This window comes from Neolamprologus brichardi, chromosome 10, assembly GCF_056152115.1.
Source record: "Neolamprologus brichardi isolate AB-2024 chromosome 10, ASM5615211v1, whole genome shotgun sequence".
NCBI lineage: Eukaryota > Metazoa > Chordata > Actinopteri > Cichliformes > Cichlidae > Neolamprologus > Neolamprologus brichardi.
Window position 1 is genome coordinate 26332826 of NC_142113.1, and position 25675 is coordinate 26358500.

Sequence of the window (25675 nt, forward strand, 5' to 3'; positions counted from 1 at the left end):
GAGTATTTAAAACATTTATTTGTATCATCACAGAGCACAAGTGAAAGACTGAAATCAGTGGGCAAAAATGGCTGTTACAGTAGCTCATCTAGAAATCCTCATTCATTCACGATAACGTGTTGCATCTGCGACACAAAACGGGATTTCCAATATCAAGTCTCCTTTCAAAAGGCTTACAGCGTTTACAGATAGACCTTCAAAGATAATAAAGTAATATAAAACATATATTTTTAAAAAATCTATTAAACACTATTATTTTCTGTGCAGTATAAATTTTGTGGGTTTTTTTAGTCTTGTAAAAAGGCCCCATCGTATATTCACAATCCAAATATCAATCCAGTCACTTACTGCAGAGCTGAGCGACAACTGTTAACACTTTTTCAAGTTAACGGGGTAGCCCAGCTAAACATTTCCATATATGAACATTTGCACCAATCAGAATTTCAATGCCTCACTGTTCTCCAGCGAGCTGGTTTTGTAAATTGAGATGGTCAGAGCTACTTAAATCTTTATCGGTCTCTTTGTAGCGGGTAACATAAAGACAGCTTCAGACAAGTTTCAAACATTTAGGTGTTACCTAATCCCCGCTTTAGAGTTGCTGGTTCTCCATCTTATACCAGGCAAAACATAGCAATACTGCAACCTTTTGGGCTTCTTTTTGCATAAACTTGTGATGTAGTCCTTAAAATTTTAAGTACAGTTTGTACCTCTTTTACACATTATAGCTGTTTGCGTATGGTGAGCAGTCAAAGTGCATACCTTAATATTCTTGAGAAGAACGTTGACTTCTTTTTGAGGCTTTTGGGGTAAAATGTCACGATATGTGTTCTTGTAATAATTATGTATTCGTGTGGTGACAGCCCTGCATGGTCCATCATTTACCCACAGGGTTTGCTATGTGAACAAGGCAAGTGTGCAATGCAAAACAGCAGATATACTAAAATAAACAATCTGTGCTAAAACTACATGATGTCTCAGCCCTACAGTCTGTCAGTGGACAAGAAACCATCAGCCGGGACACTTTCAGTTAAGATACACAGTTTAAAAAGAGTTGTTGGGATTTCACTTCACAATGACCACTGACGTGTTGTGGATGGATTCCATAACAGCAGCCAGACGACTGCACAGGTCGTAGGCCTGGGTGACGTGGACTTTGGGTGGGTCTTTAAGCACTACTGTGTCAGCTGAACCGTCCAGAACTCTGGGAAGCAACTCGCCGAGCTTCACCTGCAATGAGTCTGAACACAAAGGAAGAGCAGCAGAAGTGGGCGACTTAGTTTATCGTTGATTTTCTTTATTGCAGTTTTGTTTCAATTTAAGGTTTAAATTTTAATTAGCTAGCAGCATTACTGGTATAGAATTAAATGTGTGTGTGTAATTACAGCAAAATGTCGTCTAAGGGTGCACCTACTGTACCAAGAAAGCACTTTTGAGTACGCAAACTTTATACTGTATTGACTCAATATAAGCCTTTATGCCCCTGTCCCACATTCCTTTTAATTTAAATGTATTTCAAACTCTCAGAATAAGGGATCCTCACCTACTGTATACACATAAAATATTTATTCAAGATGCACCAACATGCTGACTTAAAGTAATTTGATTACATGTGAATTTTCCATATAATTTTGTTACATAAGTCATAATGTAAACTTTAATGGAATCTGGTCAAATGAAATTTACTTTACTGGTATACATCCAGTTTATATCAAGCACATTTTCCTCAATGATGAATTATTTGAAAAAATAAACCTTTGCTTTCATATATTTCAGTTGCATTTAACTGAAAATTAATGATTTGTGTTTATTGAAAGTTAAAAAATAATTGAGTGTATTTTGACATTTTTCATGCAAACCCTACAGCAACCTAAAAGCATCCTAAAAGTCGGTATTGCAGAAAATGCACAAAAAGCATGGCAGCAAGCCACCTTATATATTTATTTCTTTTTGAGCCGCTGTAATTAAAACTTCTAGCTCATCATATGAGACAGCATGTATATAGCTATAAGAATAATAGAGCTGGACAGTACAGACTTATGTACAATCTAAACTTACGATCCATATCTTGGCCCAGGCAGCAGCACCAGTGGCTACGGATGGCCTCCATTGCATCTCGGTCTTCCTGGGGTAAAGTCGAGTCCCGGTTCATCAGGTGAAGGCAGGGGATGACGGCTTCATCCATGATGGCAATACCCTCTTCTACTTTGGCCTCCTCACCGCTGCAAAATAGCTGCGATGCGCTCTCATTCAGTGCCTGTGTGGTGGATGACAGGACATATGTACAAACCCCGTTCTGAAAATGCTAGGATGCTGTGTAAAGTGTTAAAAAAAACAGAATACAATGATTTGCACATGTTATCACCCTATATTTTAATCACAAGCACCGGAACCACTGTGTAGCCCTCTCCTCTCCTTTTAACAGCAGTCTGTAAACATCTGGGATCTCAGGAAAACAGCTGCTGAACTTTTGGGAATGTTGTCTCATTTTTGTCTAATAGAGGATTCTAGCTGCTCAACAGTCCTGAGCTTCCTTGTTTTATCTTATTCATTTGATTATGCTTATGAAATGTTTTCAGCTTTTTTAAGGTCTGGACTGCAGGACATGAAGCATGCTGTTGTAATAGATTCAGCATGCGGTTTAGCATTGTCTTGCCGAAATATTCAAGGTCTTTCCTGAAAAAACTGTCATCTAGATGGGAGCACAAGTTGTTCTAGAACCTGTATAATTCTTTAAGCACTAATGGAGTCTTTCCATATATGTAAGCTGCCAATCCCATAGGCACTAATGCAGGCTTTTTAAACTGAGTGCTGATGATAAGTCGGATAGTCCAGAGGATGCGGCGTCCATGACCACGGAACAGTTTTCCACTTTTGCTCAGTCCATTTAAATGAGCTGTGACCCAGAGAAAACATCAGCCTTTCTGAATCATGTTCATATATGGCTTCCTCTTTGCGTGACAGAGCTTTAACCTGCATTTGCAGATAATATGGGGAACTGTGTTCACCGGTTTCAGGAAGTCTTCCTGAGCTCATGCAGTGATTTCCATAACAGAATCAGGCCTGATTTTCTTATAGTGCTGCCTGAGGGCCTGAAAATCACAGGCATTCAGATTTTTCCAAATTTTAGAACCTTTTCATGATATTTCATGAGTCATATTTCACGAGTCTTTGCAATTTTACATGGAGGAACATTATTCTGAATTTTTTCCACAATTGGTAGACACATTTTCTTTTTACAGATTTGTGAACCTCTGTCTGCTTTACTTATGAGAAACCCTGCCTGACTAGTTACCCAATCATGTAACTGACCTGTTGCCAGTTAATCTAAGTAGTGAAAATTGTTCCTTCAGCGGTTTCTTTTTAGCACCACTCACACTTCCATCGTTTTGTTGCCTTGGTCCCAACTTTTTTGAGACGTGTTGCTGCCATCAAATTCAAAATGAGGTTGATACTAAACTATTTTAAATGTAGGGCATTTTAAAAGTAAAGGTTCAAGAGCTGCAAAACAGCAATTAAAGAACCGTCGTTTCCAATAAAAAAGAATAAATGAACCTGGGTTTAATAGTCACAAGTCAATATACTTTATAAAATTCAATACACTGGTATTGCTCTAATACTGTCCGACTAGATTTTATACGGGCTGTAATGGGAAACTAAACCAAGCGCAGCTTATCAAAACATTTCCTCTCCTAAATATGCCCTCTTGGCCAGTCAGTCCTTCTATCCACATTTTTGGTACAGAGAAATATATTTTAGAAAATGTCAGGGGGACATGGATCACTCCCAGAGGATGGATTCTAATGATCCACAAACATCTTATTTTAAGCAAACCAAAACCTCTTATTTTTAGATCATTTTTCTTTATTGATATTTCAGACTTTATAGAGAAGGATCGAGCTCAGCGATCTATCTGCAATTTGACAGAGTGGAAAATAGTCCTACTCACAGTGAGACACTTCCTCCTGTAAACAGCAATGAGAGACTTGTCCACACCACGTTTCTCTCCGTTTCGCAGCAGGGTGCTGTTGGTCTCGTAGGCGTGGGCCAAGTAATTCAGTGCCTCCTGCATCCTGCAGTACAGAAAGGCAACAACTGCTATCATATTACACAAAAAATACACTTTTTGTAAGAAAAGAAATGGTTATTTCCCACACAATGTAATCAAAATGTAAGCAAAAAGATTTAGTTTTAAGATCTGAAAACATATGAAAAGTATTTAAAATGCTTTTAGAAATTGTTTCGTGTTATGTTACACTAAAGTTATAGTATTCAAGGATATAGATATCTGAACTGTACTATCATTAACTATTCTTTGGTATGTATATCCTGGCTTTAAATGAGTGCATCTTTACTCTGTGTAAAGAATTCACAACTTAATAGGCAGTGTCAAAAGGATCAGTGACGTGTGAGATTGTTTTTTATGTGTAACGCACGAATGAGCACAAACAACCATATATTAATCTGGAAAAATGTGGTCAGACACATGCTGATCGGGTAGAGTTGTGCTGAATATTCGACACCTACTTCCCGTGCTGGTAATGCTCCAGCCCAGTCAACAGATAGACAAAGACCGTCCTGAACAGCCTGTAATCGTCATGCCACTGCTGTGAGAGAGCAAACAGAAATATCACCATGACGTAATTCCATCTTTTACACTCCTCCTATTTTTTCCACTTGACAGTATTTGAATAAAAACTTCTATTTTGTAAAAAGAAAAGAAAAGAAAAAAAAGAAGTAAAATCAGATTGTTAGAGGCTGCACAGATATAAAGACATAGAGAATATCACCAGACCTATCATTTAATCAAAGACAAGTTTGGTGTTAGGTTTATGCTATATTCTTGATATAAGAAACAGTTTATTACTGCAGTCTGTGACTGGTGTCTTCACCATCCCAGCTGTCTTTCCACGCTGGAACATACATAGTTCTCATTCCAGTGTGAACAAATGTCACTGGGTTTACATGCTCCCTACTGGAATGTCAACCACGCAGACCCAAATAAACACAGATTAGGGATTTAATATACTGAACACAAACAAGCTTCCTTCATAAAGCTGAGATAACCATGTAATAATATTTTTATAAACGCAAAATACTTAATAAAACTGACATTTGAGAGCAGTGCAGGGTGTCTATTTTTACTTTTGGATTTTTAGCCTTTTATTGCTATTAAAGGCAAGAATGAGGTGATTTGGCCACAAATCTGTTAACAGAGCCACTAATTTTCCACAGATGCTCTGCAGTGGAACCAAAATTCAACCCAGTGAAGCTACTTAACAGATGTCTGCCCCTGTTCTGTTTTGGGGGCAAGTCTCAGCTGCTGTTACAGATCACTGCCATATTGCATCATGGACCTAATGACATTTTTTTCATCAAATATCTGTTTGAAAATTATACTAATTTCTTTATTTGCATATTTATGATGTTTTCCCTGCATAAAAAAAATCAAACATTTTATCCGGTCAGCCTAGAGACGGTACCGTGTATTCTTCCATGTCCATGTCTTCTGGCTTAATGAGACGAAGTTTGGCCCGGGCTTCCCTCATGATACTGATGGCTCTGTAAGTACCAAAAAAGATAAATGAAGTTTAACAGCAAATGCATGGAAAAGAGAAAATACTGTAAAGTTACAGCTCTGAATTCTGGACACTAGATGGCACAATATGCATGCTATATATTCTACTGTATTTTTAGTTACCATTCTGCTTCCCAGCCACAGTATTACACTCCTATTCCTGTATATACACACACGCTACAACCTTGAAATGCCTCTGTTTTATATGGATGGATAAAATTCATCTATGTTCCAAATTTTTTGGCCACTCAAGGACTGTGTGCACCTCTCATCAAAACTGAGGTTGCGGTCAGTAAACTGCTCAAGCAGCGTCCTCTCAATGACACGCTTGGGTGCCTTGTTCTGGAAGAAGTAGACCAGAGCGTGCTGCAGACGTGCATCCTCCTGTGGTGTGGTCTCCTCTTCGGAGAGCTCATACAAGCGCGAATACTCTTCATGGAAAGCCTGAAAGAACCACGGGAAATTTTTAATGTTTTTAATGCTTTATTTAATTAATTGTACACTTTAAGGCCTCAGTGTGACTTATACAAGGACCGCACATTTCACAAGTTAAAGTATTTTCTTTGTTGTTTAAAATCTAGGAAGTATGGGGATTTCATGACTTTAGCGACAAAGTTAAAATACAGATCTTGCTATTGATGTTAATCTTTTTAAATATGAAACTCTGTGCTTCATAGAAGTTCTTTATCAAATACAGAAAGAATACTTCAAGAGGCTTCTCACCCTGCAAAGTGAATCTTGCTTCCCGAGCTTATTGCAAGAGAACCTCCAGTTTAGGATAAAAGGAATTCCTTCAGGGATTAACTTCTAGCTAAAAAGTCCCATAAAATGTGCATTTTTGTTTTTGTGTGGATTTTTAATAAAACTGTCTCGCAGAGAGATAAAAACTGCATTTAGAGCACGGGTTGATCCAAGGACAGTTTATGAGTATCTGGGTCTAAAGAACTAAATCGATCATACAGCTTTTACAGATTTTTTTGCAATTTAGAGTTGATGTGGGATGAAAAGAACATCAATATCCCTAACAAAAAATACCTTGATGAGGCCAGCCTCAGGACCCTCCTTATCAAATATTTGTCTGGCCTTGGCTATGGCTAGAATGACACCCTGCATAGCTGGAGTTAGCATCATCTGGGAAATGACATGACAATGTAGAGAAAAAAGAGAATGATTATACCATGAAATGACAGATAATTAGTCCAAAGGGTAAACAAAGAAAAAACATATGACATATATGATATATGACTCAAAACCTATTGTATCTCTTTAAATCTCATACATACCATCAACGTTTACACTAACCCTACATTTGATCATTTAGCTTATATTTGTGTCCACGGACTAGGAAATCTATCAGCCGCAGGTATGTATTTATAACTGCTTAAATCACACTCCATTAAGACATTAGGCCTTACCTCTTCATTGTATCCGTCAGCATCCGCCCTCACCATAATCCGGCCCACATTGGGGATCTCCACTTCTGAGACCTCATTCTCAGTCTGTCGTGGTCTGGCTGGAACCTCCTGCTGCTGCTGCTCCTCATTGCTTTGCTCTGCGATAGGTTCAGGAGCCTCTCCAGAAGCCTGGGGCTCTTCTTCAGCTTCAGAGACGAGGCCGGCCACCTCCGGGTCGTCCTTCTGTACGTGGATGTCAGATGGTGTCTGATCACAAAGCTCTACATCAGGGCCAGGGATCTGACAGAGAAAGTTTTCAGATAGAACACGTTAGTATATACTCTCTTCTATCAGCGTATGCTTTCACAGCTTTTGGGGGTCTTGTCAGCATACCAGTAAGCTCTGGAAGTCTAGTACCGGGCTTGAACAGTGTGTCTAATTTACAGTACTTTGCAATTCTAACAACAAATGTATTCAATGAGAAACATGGTGAGAAATATTGTGATTCAGAATAGTTATCTGCATTCAACAAAAGCGGGTTATCTAGGTCCACAAAAACAGTTACGTTTATATTATGATCACAACAAAAAGTGCAAAAATGACTTCAAATAACTACTTGTTATCTGTACATAATCTAAATAGGTCTCTAAACAAGCTCTACATAAGTCCTGAAGGGTCATCACCATGCTAACTGGGGAAATCTGATCGCTGACCCAGATGGACGCACTTTATTTTTGTGGCCTAGAATTTCTGACCCATATTCAACATGGCAGGGTAGGGAATGATAGAGCGAGGTGTCGTGTACTTGTTCACCTGATTCTGCAGCTCCTTCTCATTTGAATCAGAGCTCTGGCTGACCCCCGTGGTGTCAGTGACTGTTGGGGTGCTGGTATCACCTGGCTGGCAGCCAGGGCCCTCTGGTGGTGGGGGAGATAAATCTGTTTGCGCTAAGGTCAAAAAAAGAAAGACAGGCTTTGAGTCTACATGTGTCTTTTGAAAAGAAGAAGTGCTAAATATATAATTAGATTACTGGATATATTCTAATCTCATCTGGTATTAGAGACCCCACCTAGAAGGTCTGAGCAATGATACAGTCTATTCGTCCAGCCTGAGGGCAGACTTCTGTCTAGAGTTAAGAAAGCTCTGCAGTAACAAGTGTTCATTACATTTTTGATGGGCTCTTGTTACACAGCCAATAAAACTACATTGGAGGGAGGTGATTTTGTTGGAGAGAAAGTGATAACTGACACCTGCTTAATTGGACAAAGAAGTGCAATCAACTAGTTCAATATTTCATGTAGAATTAGATTTTCTTCTATTGAGAATTGCTTATCTTTGCTAATTATATTTTGGGTCCATACAGTTTTTAAATACAATGCCTACTGCTGTTTTTGGGCTCCTTAGGCTAAAGCTTGAACAGATATACAATACTTTGTGTTTTAATCTGCTTCTTAAGTCTCATCCTGTATATATTGTGCTCCTGAAAGAGGTTCAAGATTTGATTGAACTGGCTTAGTTGCCCTGGTGTGAACATAATTACAGTGACTACATGTTTCATATACATCTCCACATTATCTAGAGTGGTGATGAAATATTTTATGTCATTCTCACTTCAGGCATCACTACAGACCTTCTGGCTCTTTTCTGAGATCAGGTTCTGGCTCTTTCTCTGCTTCTTGGTCTGGCTGTGGCTCTGGAGCAACTCCTTCATCCACCTCTTCAGTAGAAGATCCTGACTGTGGTGCTGGCTCAACAGGTGACTGCTGTATGTTATCCAGACTGGGACTTGTGGGCTCTGCAGAGGCGGTGGACTCTTCCTGCGGGGTTGCCGTCTGGCAGAACTGCTCCTCCCATTCGCTGAGCTCCTGCTGGAACCAGCGGTTATCTTCGTGGACATAGCGCCTGAGGATGGGTGGCAGAGAGTCCATGCCATGGAGCACCTGGCCCGTCTCATCATCTGTGTCTTCTGGGTGGGATGTAAGACATTTTTAGTTAGGAAATTAGCTGTCATTTATTATCATTTTAATGCCTTTCAAGTAATGCCATTTGAATTCATGTATATTACTATCCATTGTACAAATAGGTATTTCAATATGCTATTATACTTAAAATGTTTGCATAGAAAAATGTTTATGCGTTTCTAGTTTCTAGTATCTAGTATCTATCCACTACTTAAACTGGGTGAACTCCATATAATTTATACATAAATTGTTTTCATTTCAGTTTCCTTTATCTTTCCTGAATCTCACTACATAAGTCCAAGTTACAGGAAAAAACATATTTTTTGATCCTTAACGTTGCTTAGCACTTACATAAGTACATACATAAGTGATGCTGTCTATCTAGTGATGTGTCCCCTCATATAAAAGGTCTTGAATATTTTAAAGACCTCAGAGTACCCTATCACCCCGACAGACCCACTCAGCAGTTCACAGACTGCTGGCTTGTGGTTACTACAGTATTTATAGGTAGAATAGTCACTCTTCTGCGGAACCAGCTTCCAGTTTAGTTTCAGGAGACAGACACCCTCTCTACTTTTGAGATTAGGCTCAAAACTTTCCTAAGCTTATAGTTAGGGCTGGATCAGGTGACTTTAAAAAAACATGTTTTAGTTATACTACAACAGACCTTTGCTGCTGGGGGACTTGCAATGAAGCACAGAGTCTTCTTTCTTCTTTAATAACCGTTCTTTCACTCTTCTTTCACTCTACATGTATTTATGCACACTCACAGCATCTCTTTTATCCTGTCTCCCCCTCCTCTCACCTTTAGCCCCTCTCTAAGCCTGGTTCTGCCTGAGGTTTCTTACTGTTAAAAGGGAGTTTTTCCTTCCCACTGTCGCTAAGTGCTTGTATCCATCATCTTACAATATAAAGTGCCTTGGGGCCACTATTGTCGTGATTTGGAGCTATTTAAAATTGAACTGAATTGAATACTGGAATGAGGAATTCTTGTCAAACCATTTTTATTATGATATCCTGAGCATTTTGTTTCATAAATACAATGTGAATTTTAAATTTACTTGAATTTGGTAAATGAAATGTACTTGTTTGGTATACATTTATAAATCTATAAAATCTCAAATAAATCTTGGCTAATAAACAAAGTGATAAATCTTTGTTTTAAAAAATATATATATTTCAGTTGAATTGACTTGAATGGTACACCTCTGCTTGTCAGCTATAGTATGTTGATGCTTTGGTTTCTGCTCAGGTGTTTGATAGCCTTCCTCTCTTGAATATTAAGGTTGGACAACTGGAGAGAGCAGCTGAAACCTCTGAACTGCCTCTTTGCATCAAGTAAACGGAGAACGCTCTGCAAAAATTGCTTTCATTCCTCTCATTTCCTCTTACAAATAAAATAACTGAAAGGTAGGTGTACCTGTGATGAGCTGAGGTAGCCTGTCGTCAATGTACATTAGGCAGTAGGCACTTGCGTTGGTCATGCCTCCAAAGGAGTCTCGCTCCAGCTCATCCCACGATGACTCAGTGACACTTATGTCATTGTACTTCAGCCAGCGCTGGTTAGCATGGTCATAGATGTAAGCCCAGTAATGACCAGCTGATGCCTGGCCTTCATGGACAAGCACTGCATGGAGTCTGTAGGGGGCCTAAGAGTAACGCGAAAGACATAGAGAAATAACACTGGAATCCAGCTTCCCAACTTAATATCAGCTGTTCTCCATGAACTGCAACATTGCTTTCAGTTGACCTGTTCTTATTTGTGTCCTGTTGTCCTGTTTACATTACACTATTTTCTGTTTCTCTGTAGATATCAGTAAAGTTTAATCTAATCTCAGTTCATTCACTTTCTACAGCTGTATGTGTAAAATATGTAATTGAATTGCTAAATTAGGTGAGTGTGCAGGCCTTACCTGGCAGAGACTGTTGTCTGAGTACATGCCCTCGAGCGTCTGAGTGAGCCTGTCAATGCTGGCCTTTAGTTCTGGCAAACAAGCAAAAAATAAACACAGACCCTGAAAGGAAATGATTTTCACAACTGTTGGAACAAAAATAAGTCAATCTGAACAATACTAATTTGCATGCTTGCATAGCTGTCCTACATTTTATATGATATGTGCCATAATGGGAAAGTTGAGAGAGCCAGGCAAATGTCTATCACCCGTACTCAAAGAAATATGACTCATCTTGACATTTAACATATTCTGATGCATTGTCTGCGCCTGAATGAGTCACAGTCAGCAGAAGAACATTGGCTCTATTTTTGTGCAGGTGCACAGCTCTGTGCCAGTACACTTTTTGTTCTTTACTCACCTGCAGCACTTATATTTAATGAAATGTATTTTATTCCACTGAAGATGGCGAATAAGTGTAGCAGACCAAGTGTCATTGGAAAGCGTGGGGCTCATTGCAATTTCACTGTCAAGGCTACCCACATTAATGCATCATCATCATCTGCTGTATCCAGTTTGGCAGCAGTTTTATTGAAGCATATCTTTAAGCACAGTGTTTTTATTACTGGGTGTTCAAGTGAGTTTATATAATGTGGAATATGCCAGACAAGGTAAAAAACCCAAGGAGATTTATGACCCCACTCTACTCTATGCATGTTTGGGTTTTATACTATGCAGCTTGATTGTTTTGGTTTACTCACTCTGAACTTATCAACCCTCAAGCAAGGCACCAAAAGACAAATCGTTTGCAGCTTAACAACTGAAAACACAACGCAAAGAGAGCTGAAGGATCTTATGATTTCATATGATGCTTACAAAGCAATATGAGTAAATCTTTAAGGTAATATCAATGTGAGTATAAAAAGAGAATTATCATTAGCATACCATTTATGTCATTCTCAACTTCAGTCCTCCAACGCTGAAGACAGGTTTTAGCAAAGTGCAGCTCTTCTTCTGTGATGCTGTGGGGGGCTGGGTGTGGTGGGCAGTCAATAGGTTGTCTGCACTGAGTGAAGGGCTTGTATATGGGGGTCCTCTGGCAACTGGAAACACTGGAACCCAGGCTCTCTGATGAAACTGTTTCTCCGGGATCACTAAAGAAGGCAAGAACAACGACACAGCAGTTGCAAGCATGTCAGGATGTCCCATTTAAAGAGAGGACTGTGTGGAACCACACTAACTGAGAATAAATTAAATCTATGAAAAGATTATTTCATTTTCGAGATCCCACTTGTGGCCTCGGTGAGTATAATGCTGTTGCTCTATACAAGAAGAGTAGAGTTGAAAATGGTAAACACCTGCTTTCTTTGGCAATGGCTTCACTGAGGGGGGCACTTGGAGGAGTCGGTGACGATGCGGCCTGTCTCGAGTCTTCAGCTGGGGAAACGCTAGTCGGCTTGGTGGTAGCAAACTCCAGCACAAACTGGAGCATGTCAGCTAGAGGGTACTTTGTAGGTCCAGAGCCATAGTTTTTATAACTGTGAGTAAAGAAAGCAGATAATTAGATGGAGATTTGACCTTAAAAAAAAAGAAAGGATAAAACTTACCACTCAAGTTTCTGTTGAAGGACTGCCAGTTGCTCCTTTAGTTTCTTTACTTCTCCTCTCCTCTCATGGGTCTGCTCAATGTTTTTGTGAAGATATCTGTAACCACAAAAACAAGGAGATTCCTACAATTAAAAATGTGGCAAAGTTCTATTTAAATATTTACACCATACACATCATAAAATACCAATGGAATAAAGTTGGATGACCATTTTGGTGGAAATTACCGCGGCCTAAGTTATCAACAAGCCTAGTCTGGAACCATCCCCCTCTGTTTTAAACTCACCTGTCCATATAAATGATTTGAGGAAACTCCAGTTTCTTATGTATCTTCTCAGGGCGCCCGAGCTGGGTGTTGAATTCAAATCTCGAAAGTTCAAATGTCAAGACTGGTGGTAGCTTTTTAAACCATCTCTGAAAACATGAATAAATAAAGAGTTTCTTAGCAGATCATTAAATTTCACAAACTCTAGCTGAGCGTGCTGCACAACGAGAGATTCAAATTTAAGTTTATCAAATTCTTCACCTCACGTCCAGATGTGACATGATGCTCTGAATGAACCGACTCAATCTCCTTCTCTACCATAGCACCTTCTAAGCATTCATCAAGATTGTTGAAGCCATTGACTTGCAGGGGGTACTGGCCAAACTGCTCAATATTATATACCATCTTACCTGAGAAAGAAAATCACATAGATACCAGGGGATGACTGAAAATCATAGACAACACCAATAAAAAAAAACTAACTCATACCCTCGTGTCTTCTTTCTGTCACAAAGGTACCATAGAAGAGCTGGACCATGGGGTTATGTTGTTTATCTTCTGCATTTCTAAAAGTAAAACATGGCATTATTTTAAATTAATTTAGCAAGCAGTAGTGCACTAAAGATGACAATGACAAAACACGCTGGGTGCCATCAGCTTAAAACTTACTTTCCACTGGCAGCCAGCTGAAATGCATCTTCGAGCCAGTCAAGCAGTTTGTGGGAAAACTCACTGACATCCTAAAAGGGACACATTTCAAAAAGGGCAATTTACTTGTCTGAGTCATTTATTTAATTGTCTTTGTGTTATGTGCTTTTTCTGTACTCTGTCTCTGATGTATAAAGACCTAATGAAGGGCTGTCTAAGAACTAAAGGGACTGCTGAGCATTAGTATGTGCTGAATCTACATAAACATATAAACAACAAATGGGAAGGTTAAATATTATTACATTTACATGACAATCTTCACTGAAAGTTAGATAAAGAAAAAGTCTTTTAGCTCTTAATTAAAATCTTAATAAAAGATCAACTTGTTTCAGTATCATCTCATGGTCTTCCACAGTGAATGGAGCTTGTCTAAGTGTATGACCACCTGTTGTATGACCACTGGGAGGTCTTAAACCAAGACTAAATGATGACCAGGTGTGCATAGCACTACCTCTGGCATGCTGAACACTTGAAGTCAGTCAGCCACATTAGCTAAATCTTCAGCTGATTACCTTCTGTGAATTTTACTGGGGAATAAAAGAGTCTCAAATTGGCATCCTATTTAAACAGTTTCAGCCTGCTTATAATCTCACCGTCCGCTTCATTAGGTACACCTTGCCAGTGCTGGAGTGAACCTTATAGTGCCCTCATAACTGCCTTAATTATTATGGCATAGATTCAACAAGGTGCTGGAAATGACATGATAGCATCACAAAGTTGCTGCACATTTGTAGACTGCACAACCGTGACGAGCATCTCCTGCTTAGTCGCATCACAAAGGTGCTCTATTGGATTGATATCTGGTGAATGTGGAGCCCAAATGAGTACAGTGACATTGTGACATTGTCGTGTCACAAAACGAGTCTGAGATGATCTGAGCTTTGTGGCATGGTGCGTTATTCTGCTGGAAATAGCTTTCAGACGATGGGTACACTGTGGTCTAAACGGATCGGCATGGTTGGCAACATGTGATAGGCTGAGGCATTTAAACAATGCTCAGTTGGTACTATGGGCCCAAATGTGCCAAGAAAATATCCACCACACCATTACAACACCACCACTGACCAGAACCATTGAGTCGAGGCAGGGTGGATCTGTGCTTTCATGTTGTTTACACCACATTTTGACCACATTATCCAAATGTTGCAGCAGAAATCAAGAGTCAGCAGACCAGGCAACATCTTCTATTGTCCAATTTTGGTGAGTGTATAAAAACTGTGGCCTCAGTTTCCTGTTCTTAGCTGACAGAGGTCACACCTGGTGTTAGCATATTGTGCATTCAGAGATGCTCTTCTGCATATATTGGTTCTAACTCGGTATGACGTTATTTGAGTTTTGCCTTCCTATCAGCTTGAAACAGTCCTCCTGAATTCACCCAGAGATCAGCCCCTTTCTTTAACGCCTGCTCTTTTCACTTAAGCAGTCTTGTTGCTGCTCTCCCTGTAGACTTTGAAAATATGCAGGTAGAAGGACTGGAAGGTCCCAGCCAAAAAAATCATAATTATTACAGATGAAGTAACAAACCTCTTTTAACTAAAGTGGTCCTGACAGAACCTGGCTAAGAGCAGGACAGGGCAAACACGGACTGCATGTAAATTTAATGGATTCAGTGCAAAACCCAGATAATGATGCCTGCCGTCTGCTGATCCTGTTACAATGGACACTAAAAAAAGAAAGTTTGTGGGCAGACTTGCTCTGGAAAATTATGGCTGGTTTCTGTCATGGTGGTTTAGAAGAGTTAAAACATTATAAATCCTTCAAAGACACAAATAAAATATTCAGCTGGAAAATAGAAAAAATAAAGAAAATGAGTCTGAGAAGGACAGCGGCAGAAAAAGACTACAGACCATTAAAGCCTACATGTCCCTGTAGTTAATGAGAAACAATGAGGCAGTGGCTACAAATTTCAGAGAAACCAGAAGTCTGAAGTGCCCTGCAGAAAAGGTGCTGACAGATGTGCTCTGGTTATTGTATCTGAGAGAGGAACACCTCAGCCTTATCAGCAAGTCAGAGAGTATTAAAAGCAGGTGCAGAGTTAGGTTGTTCCTTAAAAAGACAAATACTGCACATATCTTGTACCTGTTGGGCCTCATTGGTCCTGAAGGCGTCACGCAATAACTCCACTGCAGCAGAAGGATCCACAAACCTGCGGGTAGAGCCCACCATGAGGGCAAACAGGCAGCGCAGCTCCTGCATGAAGGCTATGTTCCTCTTGTCCTGTTAACGTAAACTCATCAACTTCATCACCCTTATATCACAGCGGCAAAGTAAGAAGAGTTATGTGTTATCCTGTTCTGTATATACTCGTGACAGTAGCTTACTTACTGAATGGCTTTTACACTTCTCCAGTATTTTCTCAGACAGATGGTAGTTGAGAACCAGCCTCCTGAACACAGGCAGGTGGAAGAGTGACTGTAACAAGACAGCATAACAAGGCACATAAATCCAGCCGTCCACTGAAGGTTGGATATGGGAGATTACCAGATGGCAGATCATCGCTACAGCAGGACATTTATTGTAACTTGGTTGAGGAGAAAATGTGGACATATGTTTACAAATATGTTGCTTGATTAACAAAGAACACTGCTAATGTTCTGCCACTGACATTTAGCTTGCTGTTTGGAAATTTGCATGCGAGTGTTAAGTAGATTAAGTATTCACACATCAAACAACCATCACAATAACTGAAAGGTGAGGATAATGACATCAGTTCTATTTTTTTAATGCAATGCTCTGCAGGGAAAAAATAGTTGCTCGGGAATGGCTTGATGAAGACATGAGGCACAGGCAACGACCAAGCATCCAAACTTCCAAAGCATCAACTGCGAAAACCACAAAGAGCAACCAAAGTTCTGTATCCATGCCACAACGGGTCAGAGATATTTTGGCGGTTAAATAATTGGTGGAAGGTTTTGATGTTGTGGCTGATCTGCACATGAATACTGTGGTGTAGTTTCACCTGGATTCAAAACTATAGGCTAAAATAGGCCAACATCCTCTGTTTTTTTGTTATTCTTTTTTCTTCACATACAGTGTTGCGAAAGAGTACCTGCTCCCTTCCTAATCTCTTATTTGTGGACATTTTTCACACTTACATGTTTCAGATCATGAAAAAAACTAGACAAAGATAACCTGAGCAAACACAAAATAAAGTTTTACATGATGAGTATATTTATTAAGGGGAAAAAAGCTATCCAACCCTATGTGAAAAAGTAACTGCCCCCTACAGCTAATAACTGCTTGTGCCACCCTTGGCAACAAGAACTGTAGTCAAGTGTTTGTGATAACTGGCAATGAGTCTTTCATATCACTGTGGAGGAATTTTGGCCCACTCTTCTCTCCAGAATTGCTTTAATTCAGCTACATTGGAGGGTTTTTGAGGATGAACAGCCTGTTTAACCCTTTAAAGCCTGAACCCTGAAATTATTGCCAAAAAATAATAATAAAAGACACATAAATTGGCTACATTCTGTATTTTATGGGTGCAATTTATTACTTAAAAATGTATTGAGCTATTTATTTAGGTTTTTTCGGGGGGACAAAACGTTACATTGATGATATAAAACAGGGGTGGGGAAAACTCCAGGCCACAAGGGCTGCTGTCCTGCAGGTTTTAGATATTACCCTGGGTCAACACACCTGGATCAAATTACTAGCTCATTGTAAGTGTGACAAATATGCAAAAGACTAAGAAGTCAGCAAGTTGGAAAATAAGGTTTTATAACGGTATATGTCAATAGCTTAATATTTTTACAGCCAGGAACAAACCCCATATCAATTTGTCATAAGATACCTGTGTTTCTCAGGATAAACTAAATGCATTAATACTAATCTTATGTGTCATGTGCAGGGCTGATGGGAGCTTATAAGCACTTCTGAGTATCAAGATATGCATTTACATTTCAGAGGGAAATTCAATTACGGTTTATCTCAGTTTTACTGCAATTTAGTCCACAAAGGATAATTGAGGAAATATGAGCTGACAACTGAGTCACGTGGTCACTCAGCCTCAATCTGATAGCATAAAGATTTTCTAGGGGAGACGATGAGTCAAGCTCTGTTGAATCTACAACAGCTCAGTTGTAAAACAAGGAAGTGACTCTGGTCAAATAAACAGACAAAAAAAAGGTATGATCTGAACACCATTTGTATTCTAACAATACGGCCTTATTTCCCCCATTTCAATTTCCAGATAAAACCCCGTCATATGCGGGTGGGACTTCTTAACGGATATGGCAGCATATCTGAGTTTAACAGAGAGAAACAATCACAGCCACACTTCTGTTTACTTTATACTCAGGCTGCCACCGGTCACTCCGTCCTCGCTCGCTATTTAATTATCAATATAGCCGGTGTATCTCAGTTAGGGTTCTGGTTTCTGCCGAGCTACCTGATAGGCCTGGAAAAGTTAAGTTAGCTGGAATGGACTTATAATAGAATTAAGAGCTCAGATTAATACTGTATGCTCAAGCTCACCGGGAAGATGTTTAACTTTATTAGCATGATAGAGGGTTGATGAAAAGGTGAGATAGAAGGGAGATTCTTGTGTAGCTGAACAGGTTCTGCTTTCGCTTTAAAAAGATGTCTGTACTGTACATTTTAACCCAGTGTGGTCAAATTTTACCATGGAAAAACTAGGTGACAGATATTGCTGAAAGCAAAACAGACATGTAATGATTGACACTGGATCAAGAGAAGTTAGAAATCTTTGAAAGGAAACTCCAAGTCTATAAATGTTTGTTGAACTAAGTGCAAGAGCTATTTAGGTCTTGGGAGCAACAGAGGCGAGACTGTTAGAACAGGTGGAGATCGGTGATGAGTTTCATGCAACAGAATACATGCTAGGTATCGCTATGTTTTCTGAATATGAATTTGAATACTTTTGTGGTCAAGTGTCATATGGGTCTAACATCGACATGTGATATATATACACTACATTAAAAATACAACACTAATTTATGTTAGTGGGTATCAGGGTTACTACAGTCAACTAAAATTAAACTTAAAACTGTTTACTGCTTAAGCTATTACAGCTTGGCTGATGAGGCTTTGGTGGACTTGTTTTTGAGACGATAGATGTCCACAAGATTGTGAGTCAGCTGCTTTCAAAAAAAGTAGTGTTTTTATTGTAATACCTGAACTGATTTTCCTAAATCTTGCCTCTGACATATGCCCTATACAATGATAATTAAAAAGACTGAAACTCAAAATGCTTTCAACCAAAAATGAATCAAGAAAATCAATTTAGAAAACTAAATGAAACAACTTAAAACAAAAAGTAAAAAAAAGAAAAGAAAAAAAAATTAAAACACTTGTGACTGCTAATGCTAACCCTCAACCTCCTAATTCCTCCTCGAATTGGTGGTAAATATCTGTTATAAGTCAACAGATTCTCTATTATGTTTTGCATATTTGTTCTTCCATATGTTTTAAACTTGTCTTAAATACTTAAATTGTAAGATAGTTATTTTATATGGACTTATAAGTAAGTCTGTTACAGACAAGTCAATTAAAGTATTACATCCATTTGCTTAAATTCACATCGATCTCATTCTATATCAACATATTCAGGACGTTTATGGCATTACAATATCATGTGTTCCTATTTGATCATATTGATGATTGAGTTTTTTTTTCATTCTAAATAAATTACACTATTTTACAAGCAATAATAGATTTTAGCAACATTTTGACTGTTTAGTATCTCTCTGTGAAGCATGATGGCGGTTATATTTATGGACATTTGTTGTTATTAATCTGACCTCTGTAACCAAAATGCTCCTTTTTCATCTTATTATTTGTTAGGTGAAAAAAGCTCCTTGTCCTCACCTGGATGACAGCACTGAACCAGCAGGTGTTTCCTACATTACGAATGCCCACAGGCCAGTCTTCCTGACGGATCCACTCTGCAGGGCTACACATTTCACTCTGGGCTTCACATCTCTTCCTCTTTATTCTCGCAGCATTCTCCTCTGCACTGGCTTCCAGAGCCCTGCACAACATCAGTTCACCACTTTAAAATGGTTTATCTGACAACGCTACTGAACACAGGTTAACTCATTCCCAGTGTTATGGGTTAGGGTTAGTATAATGTAATCTTTATAAGGAAAATCACCCCAAAAAGATTAGTAGAAAAACATTAAATGTACACCAAGAGGAGCAAATGAGTCTAACAGGTAATCAGTATTGTGGGGATTATGAGCATCAACATGCTTATACATTAAATCCAGCATTTGAAATGAAGAACAGCTCATGGTGAATGAACTATACTGAAGCGACTGCCCTATTCATCTGTTCACATCTCAGTGGCAAAAGAGCTGCAATGCAAAACGCTGGCCTGTTACTGGAAGCAACTCCAGGTTCAGTGTTAAAACTGCAGCTCCCAAGCTTCACACAGTTTACCCAAGTGTCCTTGGGTAAACTGTGTGGGGTACAGCTGGACCAAAACCGCCATAACTACCCATTTTCAGTGTAAACTGAAACACTGTGTGGGATGAAATGTTAAGAAATCTGAGGTTCCCCAAAGACATGGAGCTAAATCATCTTAGAGCCATCTATGATTAAATAAATGAAATCTCCTTTTCATCAAAGGTCAATGAATCAAGGTCTTTGATAGATGGTTATCATCTGAAAGAAATTTCATTTCAATCCATCCAGCATGGCTAGAGAGAAAGTGTAGGCAGACACTTAAAGTTCTTTGCTATTTTATCTACGTTTGATCTCAGATTAACTGCTAGACCACACTGTTTTGTGTGTTTTTGCTCTGTGTGAACTGTCAGGTGTCAGCAGTGACCTTTGCTGAGAGTTTTGGCTGTGTAACACTTACACAGCCGAGATAATAGTTGTGGCATCCATGGCCATTTAGTAGCCTGAGAGGAAAAACACTCATGCCGCTAACATTTTAACTTTCATAGTTCTCTCTATTGAAATTAAAAAGTGAATTAAACCAAAAACAAGTGTTGTATCAAATGAAAAGTTGTCCTTTACCTATGAAATTCTCGCTCCTCTTCCTGGGCTTTGTGGGACTCCTGCAGGCTGAGTTCTATGGCGGTCTGCAGTTCATCTTTAGGAAGCCCTGAACAAAAAAAAAAAAAAACAGCGTTACAACAGAGATCCTATAATTCATAATAAAATTCTGTTTCTTCTATGTGACTCTGCCTTTACTCAAACATTGTTTTCCAACTAAAGTAAATGGATGACCCATAACATTGCTCAGATATTCTCCTGTTAGCTTACTTACCATTAAAATCCCCAAACAGACGGCTATGAATGGCAATACTTTAAATGTATATTAAAATATGTGTAAGTTCACCTCGAAAAAGAAATGCTTGACACATTCTTTTTACATTTTGCTTGTGTTTGAAGAGCAGTGTGTTCCTTATCTGTTTCATACCTAATTTCCCTAACGCCACACATAAGTCAGTCAATTTTGGCAAATCTGTAGTAGCCACTTTTGGCTGCCCCCTTGCCACAAGGGGTCACCACATGTTTGATTTGGCAGAGTTTTACTCTGGATGCCCTTCTTGACGCCACCCCAAAGGAGATTTGTGTCTCCGGCTGGACTCAAACCAACAGCCTTTTGCTGGCCAACTGAATGCATTTACTGCTGTCTTCTCTTCTCTTTTAGTGTCTCATAGTAAAGCTTTCTTTATATTCATCCATTAAGTTCAGTTTTCATTTGTGCTGGAAGTGTCACTTCTGCTATCAGCTTTGTGTCAATTTGCATCCCCAGAGTACCTTTCTGGCCCTCCCAAGCCTCTCCAGATGTCCCTGACTCCTGTGGTTCTCCAGGGTCCTGAACCTCTGCAGTCTGGGTTGTCAGCAGTCCAACAGCATGTCCAATGTCCCCCTGACTGACCTTGAGGAGAGAGAAGAAGGAATATATAAAAGAACAAATATTGAGGATTTTATCTGTGACTGCAACATCTAATGATACATCACAAGAATAAATCAACACATTTTAAAGACACACAAATCAAAATATAAACACATGGCCTTATCCAGTCGATTGTGCTTTAAACAACTTGTATGACTCAACGAATACATAACCCTACTGCTGTCTGCAACTGGTTACACGATGCCTGTGAAAGTTAACCAGTGTGTTTAATGTACTGTTACTTTTATGATGTTCCAATTCATTCAATCTTTTAACGGGGTTTTCATATGCAGCTGTATTTAAACATTGTAAGCTTGAGGTAGAGTGCTGGAGTGAAAAAATGGGACCCTATGGGGTCTTTAACATAATTTACACTTCAAAGACTTTAGCCGGCTAATAGTGCGGGAATGGATTGCTACAGTTTAACAGTTTTAGATTCATGTTCTTCATGGTATTAAATCTTGCTATAAAACATCTCCTACCTTTTAAACTGTCTAATATATTTCTCCAGCTAAAAGCAGAATTCTCACCATTACTTACATTACCATTTGGATTTCTTTAGCATGGCTTCAGGATGTTTGCTAGCTTATCTGTTAGCAGCATTACTCATAAAGTTGCATTTAAATGGAGATGCATTTACCAGACGTAGCATAACTTAGAAATGTTTCACATTTTTAGGGAATCTGGATATTAATCTAGGAATGTTTGTAAGGATACTTTACCATTATGAGATGTGAGCAAATAATCAATTAAAAAATACATACACTAGTCTCAGATTAGTCTTTACTCTATGTATTTCATTTCTTTCTCAAAAATCATTTTAAATATAAACAATTTCCTGAATGTCTGGAATAAATCGTGTCCATTTAGTACCTTTAATAATGTCATCATTTTATAATAGCCCATAACACGTTTCAAATGTTGTGGCAACAGGGAGAGAGAAGCTTGATGAGTGGAAGAAAAAGTGTAAACCTTTTCTTCCATGAAATGTACGTTCAGGTTAGCATGACCTAAACCCCTTCATTAGTCGACTATATAGACAATCATATTAAAATGTAGTGAAACAGCAGATTCTTGTTGAGGCTGGTCTGCTGAGCAGGCTAAATAAGAAATGGTGTTAGCTCTATCAGTTTGTGGTTCATGGTGTTTTAAGTGGCCTACAAGCTTTTTAATCACATTAAAACTACAAATCTCTCAGCCATGGGGATCCCGTGAATGTTGTTCTACTGTCTGAAAGTCATAGTGTCAAACAACTGTAGTACCCAAAACATGTGATGCTGCAGATTCTAAAAGCTGATGCTAAGTTGTTGGGCCTTACATTCAGGGCTCTGTAGAGGATCTGTTGGTCCTGGATGCCAGTGATCTCCCTCAGCTGGCTGATCAGCATTTCACTCTGCTGAGAGAACGAAAACACCAGGCAGACTTTAGATCTTTCTATCACCATTACACACAACTTCCTGTATTGGATCCATGCATTAGAGGCAGTGATGGGCTGGCATTTCATTTCCATTTGGGTAGACAAAGTGGACATAACTGTAGCACAAGTAGGCGATCACAAGTATTGGCTTTGAAGTTACAACTGTTACGAAATAAATATCACTACTGTAACGATGGCAACAATAAGTCCTCCATTTAGATTGGCTCAATAATCCTTGCTTTCACTATCCAAGTCTGTCCTCCATCAAGAATGAAATATGTTGTAAAGAATACGCCACCAACAAAATAAGTGAATAGTGCTTTTGTTCTCACCAAAAGCTATTGGTAGTTTTTCTCTGATAGCTGAAATGGCACTCAAAGAAAGAAAAATGTGAAAAATTGACTTTCAAAAGAGAAAAAAAGAGCCCTGTTGTCAGAAGAGGCAAAAAAGATGATTTATCCAAAGGAATTCAAAAGTAAAACACCAGTCAACTTCCTTATGAGCATTCCCTCAGCAGAGAAAACACCAGGATTTCAGAGGGGATCTCACAATCATTCAGCTGGCATTACTCCTGCCAGAAAGTGATGTCTGGTCTATATATCACCAGTACTGAGGGTACACAAGACCAGTCTAAGAAAGTCACTTGTGGTAACCAAAAGATGTCAAGGTTAGTGTGTCATCCCACTTATAGTCCTCCTTAGTCCTCCTGTACATGGAGTGGAAAAAACTGAGGACCACATAAGTGCATGGCTCATGTGTGGCTCATCTCTATTCTGTGACTTACATAGGCAGTAGGAACAGTTAAACAAAAATGAAATTACATTTCCAATGAGTAGAACTGAAACATAGTTGGAAGAAGCTTTGGAATAGCTAGAGATATTGAGAGGCAGTAATTTATCGGTGAGTTCCACAACAACAAAATTGATCAATTGATCAAAATGTCAGATCAGACACTGACAAAAAGCCAGGAGATGTAGATGAAGATGTTAAAGATGGACAGCTTTAGAAATAAGTACATTAGAGGGAGAGTTCAGGTTGAGCAGTTTGGAGACAACGTGAGAAAGCCAAGGCTGGGATGGCTTGGACATGTGCAGAGGAAGAATAATGCACATATTGGGCAAAGGATGCTGGAGCTGCCAGGCAGGTGGAAAAGAGGAAGACCACAGAGAAGATTAATGAACTGAAAGAGGACATGCAGACTGGCTGGTGTGACAGAACAGGATGCAAGGGAGATAATGAGATGGAGGGAAATGATCCGCTGAGATTCCTAAAGGGAGCAACTGAATAAACCTTAGCGATTTGCTGGGATGTCAGTATGTGTATCTGCCTTCTCTGTTTAGTTTCAAGCAGACCAATGAATCAGGGACACTGGCCAATTGGGGGCACTTTCAGGTACCCTTCCTCCAATTAGATCTCCCTCTCTTAGCCAGCGGGCTTTGCATGGTCAGTCTCCCACCACCACATTATTTGTTCCACACAAGGACAGGCAAACACAAGTGTTCCCAGGCAGTCATGTACTTTGACCTCACAGACCCATGAAGTTTTAAAAAAGAAATAACACGCGTTTACTGAGTTAGAGGCTCTATATAAAGCCTGCAACCCTGACACCAGGTGCACATGTCATGGTATCTTTCTCTTACACACAAAGGAAGCCAGGAGCAGGCTGACCAGACTTATATGGAGTCCAAGGGCTATCTGAGACCCTCTTGGTTAGCCTCTATTTTCAGCTGCTGACATGGATAGCACAGGCTTCTGTTTATCATTCCACTCACCATGCCACCAGGCATGCCACCAGGCATGGTGAGAGGGCAGTAGTGGGTCTGTCTCTTTCTGTCTTTCAAACACACCTCCTGTGTCAATACCAAACTAAAAAAGTGTAATAAACGTTTAGATTGCATTGCATTTTCATTAACACCACATCATATATAATTAGAGGAAAGTCCTCCCTGAAGTATAACATCACTAAGCTCCACACACTGTCTTAGAATAATTACAAAAGCCTATTGAAAGAGCAATCGGTTGGATTAATAGTTACTGAGCCAAATAACGGTTTAAGTGTAAATGTTACGTAGTTTACGTTTAACTAGTGGGAATTATTAATAAAAGATGTATTCTTATACAAAAAACTCTGCATAAATAAAGTGTTATTATTTTATCTGTTGGTCACTAAACGAGCAAAAAAAAAAAAAAATAGAAGTTCAATCAAACAAGGCTCAGTTAAGTAGTCACATCGGGTTAAAAAGCCATGTCAGAAGTTTGATTTAAAAATAAAAAGTGTATTTTATGCCTGCCGATTTCAAAAACGTTATTTTTTTAAATTTGAAAACGTTTTAAAATGTATTTTTATTTTGGGTTACATTAAAGAATATCAGAGGAAACTTTAAAATCGCAGATTTTTGAACACACACTGGCCTCCGGGGGTTGTGCCCACACAACAGACGGGTTAGTGTTAAGGTTAGCTCTTCAGGCGTCACAAACATGCCACTTATTGTGTTAATAGCAGCTCCATCATCCTGAGCTCTCACCGAGTTGGTTGAGTTTTCTCCATTTTCAGACTGATCGCCTCTCATTGCAGACGAAAACATGAATTCCTTCTGATTTTTTCCCCCAAACGCTTCCAGCACTGCCTCCGACTCAAACCAGCTCCATCTGTCAGGCACGAGAGCGACAGGCCAGCTGCGCGCGCTCACCTATCCAGACACGCGCGTGCCTTGGAGCGATCGCTAACTACAGTCAATGATCGCTAACTTAAAACCCGCGCGCACCCGTTACGTGATTGTCGGGACGTTTCCTCAGGTAATGAAATACTTCTAGTGTCTATGGCAGATTTATTATCCAACGTTAATGGCTTTACAGCAATTATGTAGCTAGTTTACAAAACGGTGACTTCCGCCTCTCTTACAGAAAAAACAAAACAAAAAACAAAACAATTTCCTCGTCTCTAAGAGCCTTATTGTTGTTTTTGTAATTGAATTACTGCTTT

The 25675-nt window shown here is 39.2% G+C and overlaps 2 protein-coding genes across 5 annotated transcripts in view; one reads left to right on the forward strand and one right to left on the reverse strand.

The window, feature by feature from the left end:
- Window positions 1-25398, reverse strand: usp28 (ubiquitin specific peptidase 28). 4 transcript variants are annotated; one of them, XM_087847464.1, is made up of 27 exons: window positions 25218-25398; window positions 24465-24542; window positions 22594-22671; window positions 21137-21257; window positions 20387-20474; window positions 19229-19391; window positions 15725-15811; window positions 15479-15616; window positions 13361-13431; window positions 13181-13257; window positions 12953-13101; window positions 12713-12840; window positions 12430-12525; window positions 12181-12360; window positions 11768-11976; window positions 10844-10914; window positions 10351-10579; window positions 8600-8935; window positions 7783-7916; window positions 6991-7269; window positions 6611-6706; window positions 5841-6019; window positions 5481-5559; window positions 4525-4604; window positions 3947-4070; window positions 2056-2254; window positions 1-1238 (listed from the first exon to the last, which is right to left on the reverse strand). In XM_087847464.1, the coding sequence occupies exons 1-27, from the start codon at window positions 25275-25277 to the stop codon at window positions 1063-1065; spliced, it is 3705 nt and encodes a 1234-aa protein (XP_087703590.1). In that variant the 5' UTR covers window positions 25278-25398; the 3' UTR covers window positions 1-1062. The 4 variants fall into 4 exon arrangements, with proteins under 4 accessions (XP_087703590.1, XP_035761143.2, XP_006785148.2 ...); XM_035905250.2 differs by lacking the exon at window positions 24465-24542 and having other exon boundaries at window positions 8600-8932; XM_006785085.3 differs by lacking the exon at window positions 24465-24542 and having other exon boundaries at window positions 22594-22668; window positions 25218-25397.
- The window catches only part of htr3b (5-hydroxytryptamine (serotonin) receptor 3B), a 10195-nt gene continuing 9751 nt past the window's right edge, over window positions 25232-25675 (forward strand). Inside the window, exon 1 of the mRNA XM_087847465.1 lies at window positions 25232-25488. The gene's annotated coding sequence lies outside the window, so the exon portion shown is untranslated. The remainder of the gene's footprint in view (window positions 25489-25675) is intronic.

Excerpts from the sequence above, each read along its gene's own strand:
- usp28 (XM_087847464.1), bottom strand. The coding sequence starts at position 25,277 with ATGTTTTCGTCTGCAATGAGAGGCGATCAGTCTGAAAATGGAGAAAAC. Across the intron at positions 15,617-15,724 it reads AGAAGTGTAAAAGCCATTCA|GACAAGAGGAACATAGCCTT; the intron begins GTAAGTAAGCTA and ends TTACGTTAACAG. Across the intron at positions 7,270-7,782 it reads AGAAGGAGCTGCAGAATCAG|ATCCCTGGCCCTGATGTAGA; the intron begins GTGAACAAGTAC and ends TTTCTCTGTCAG.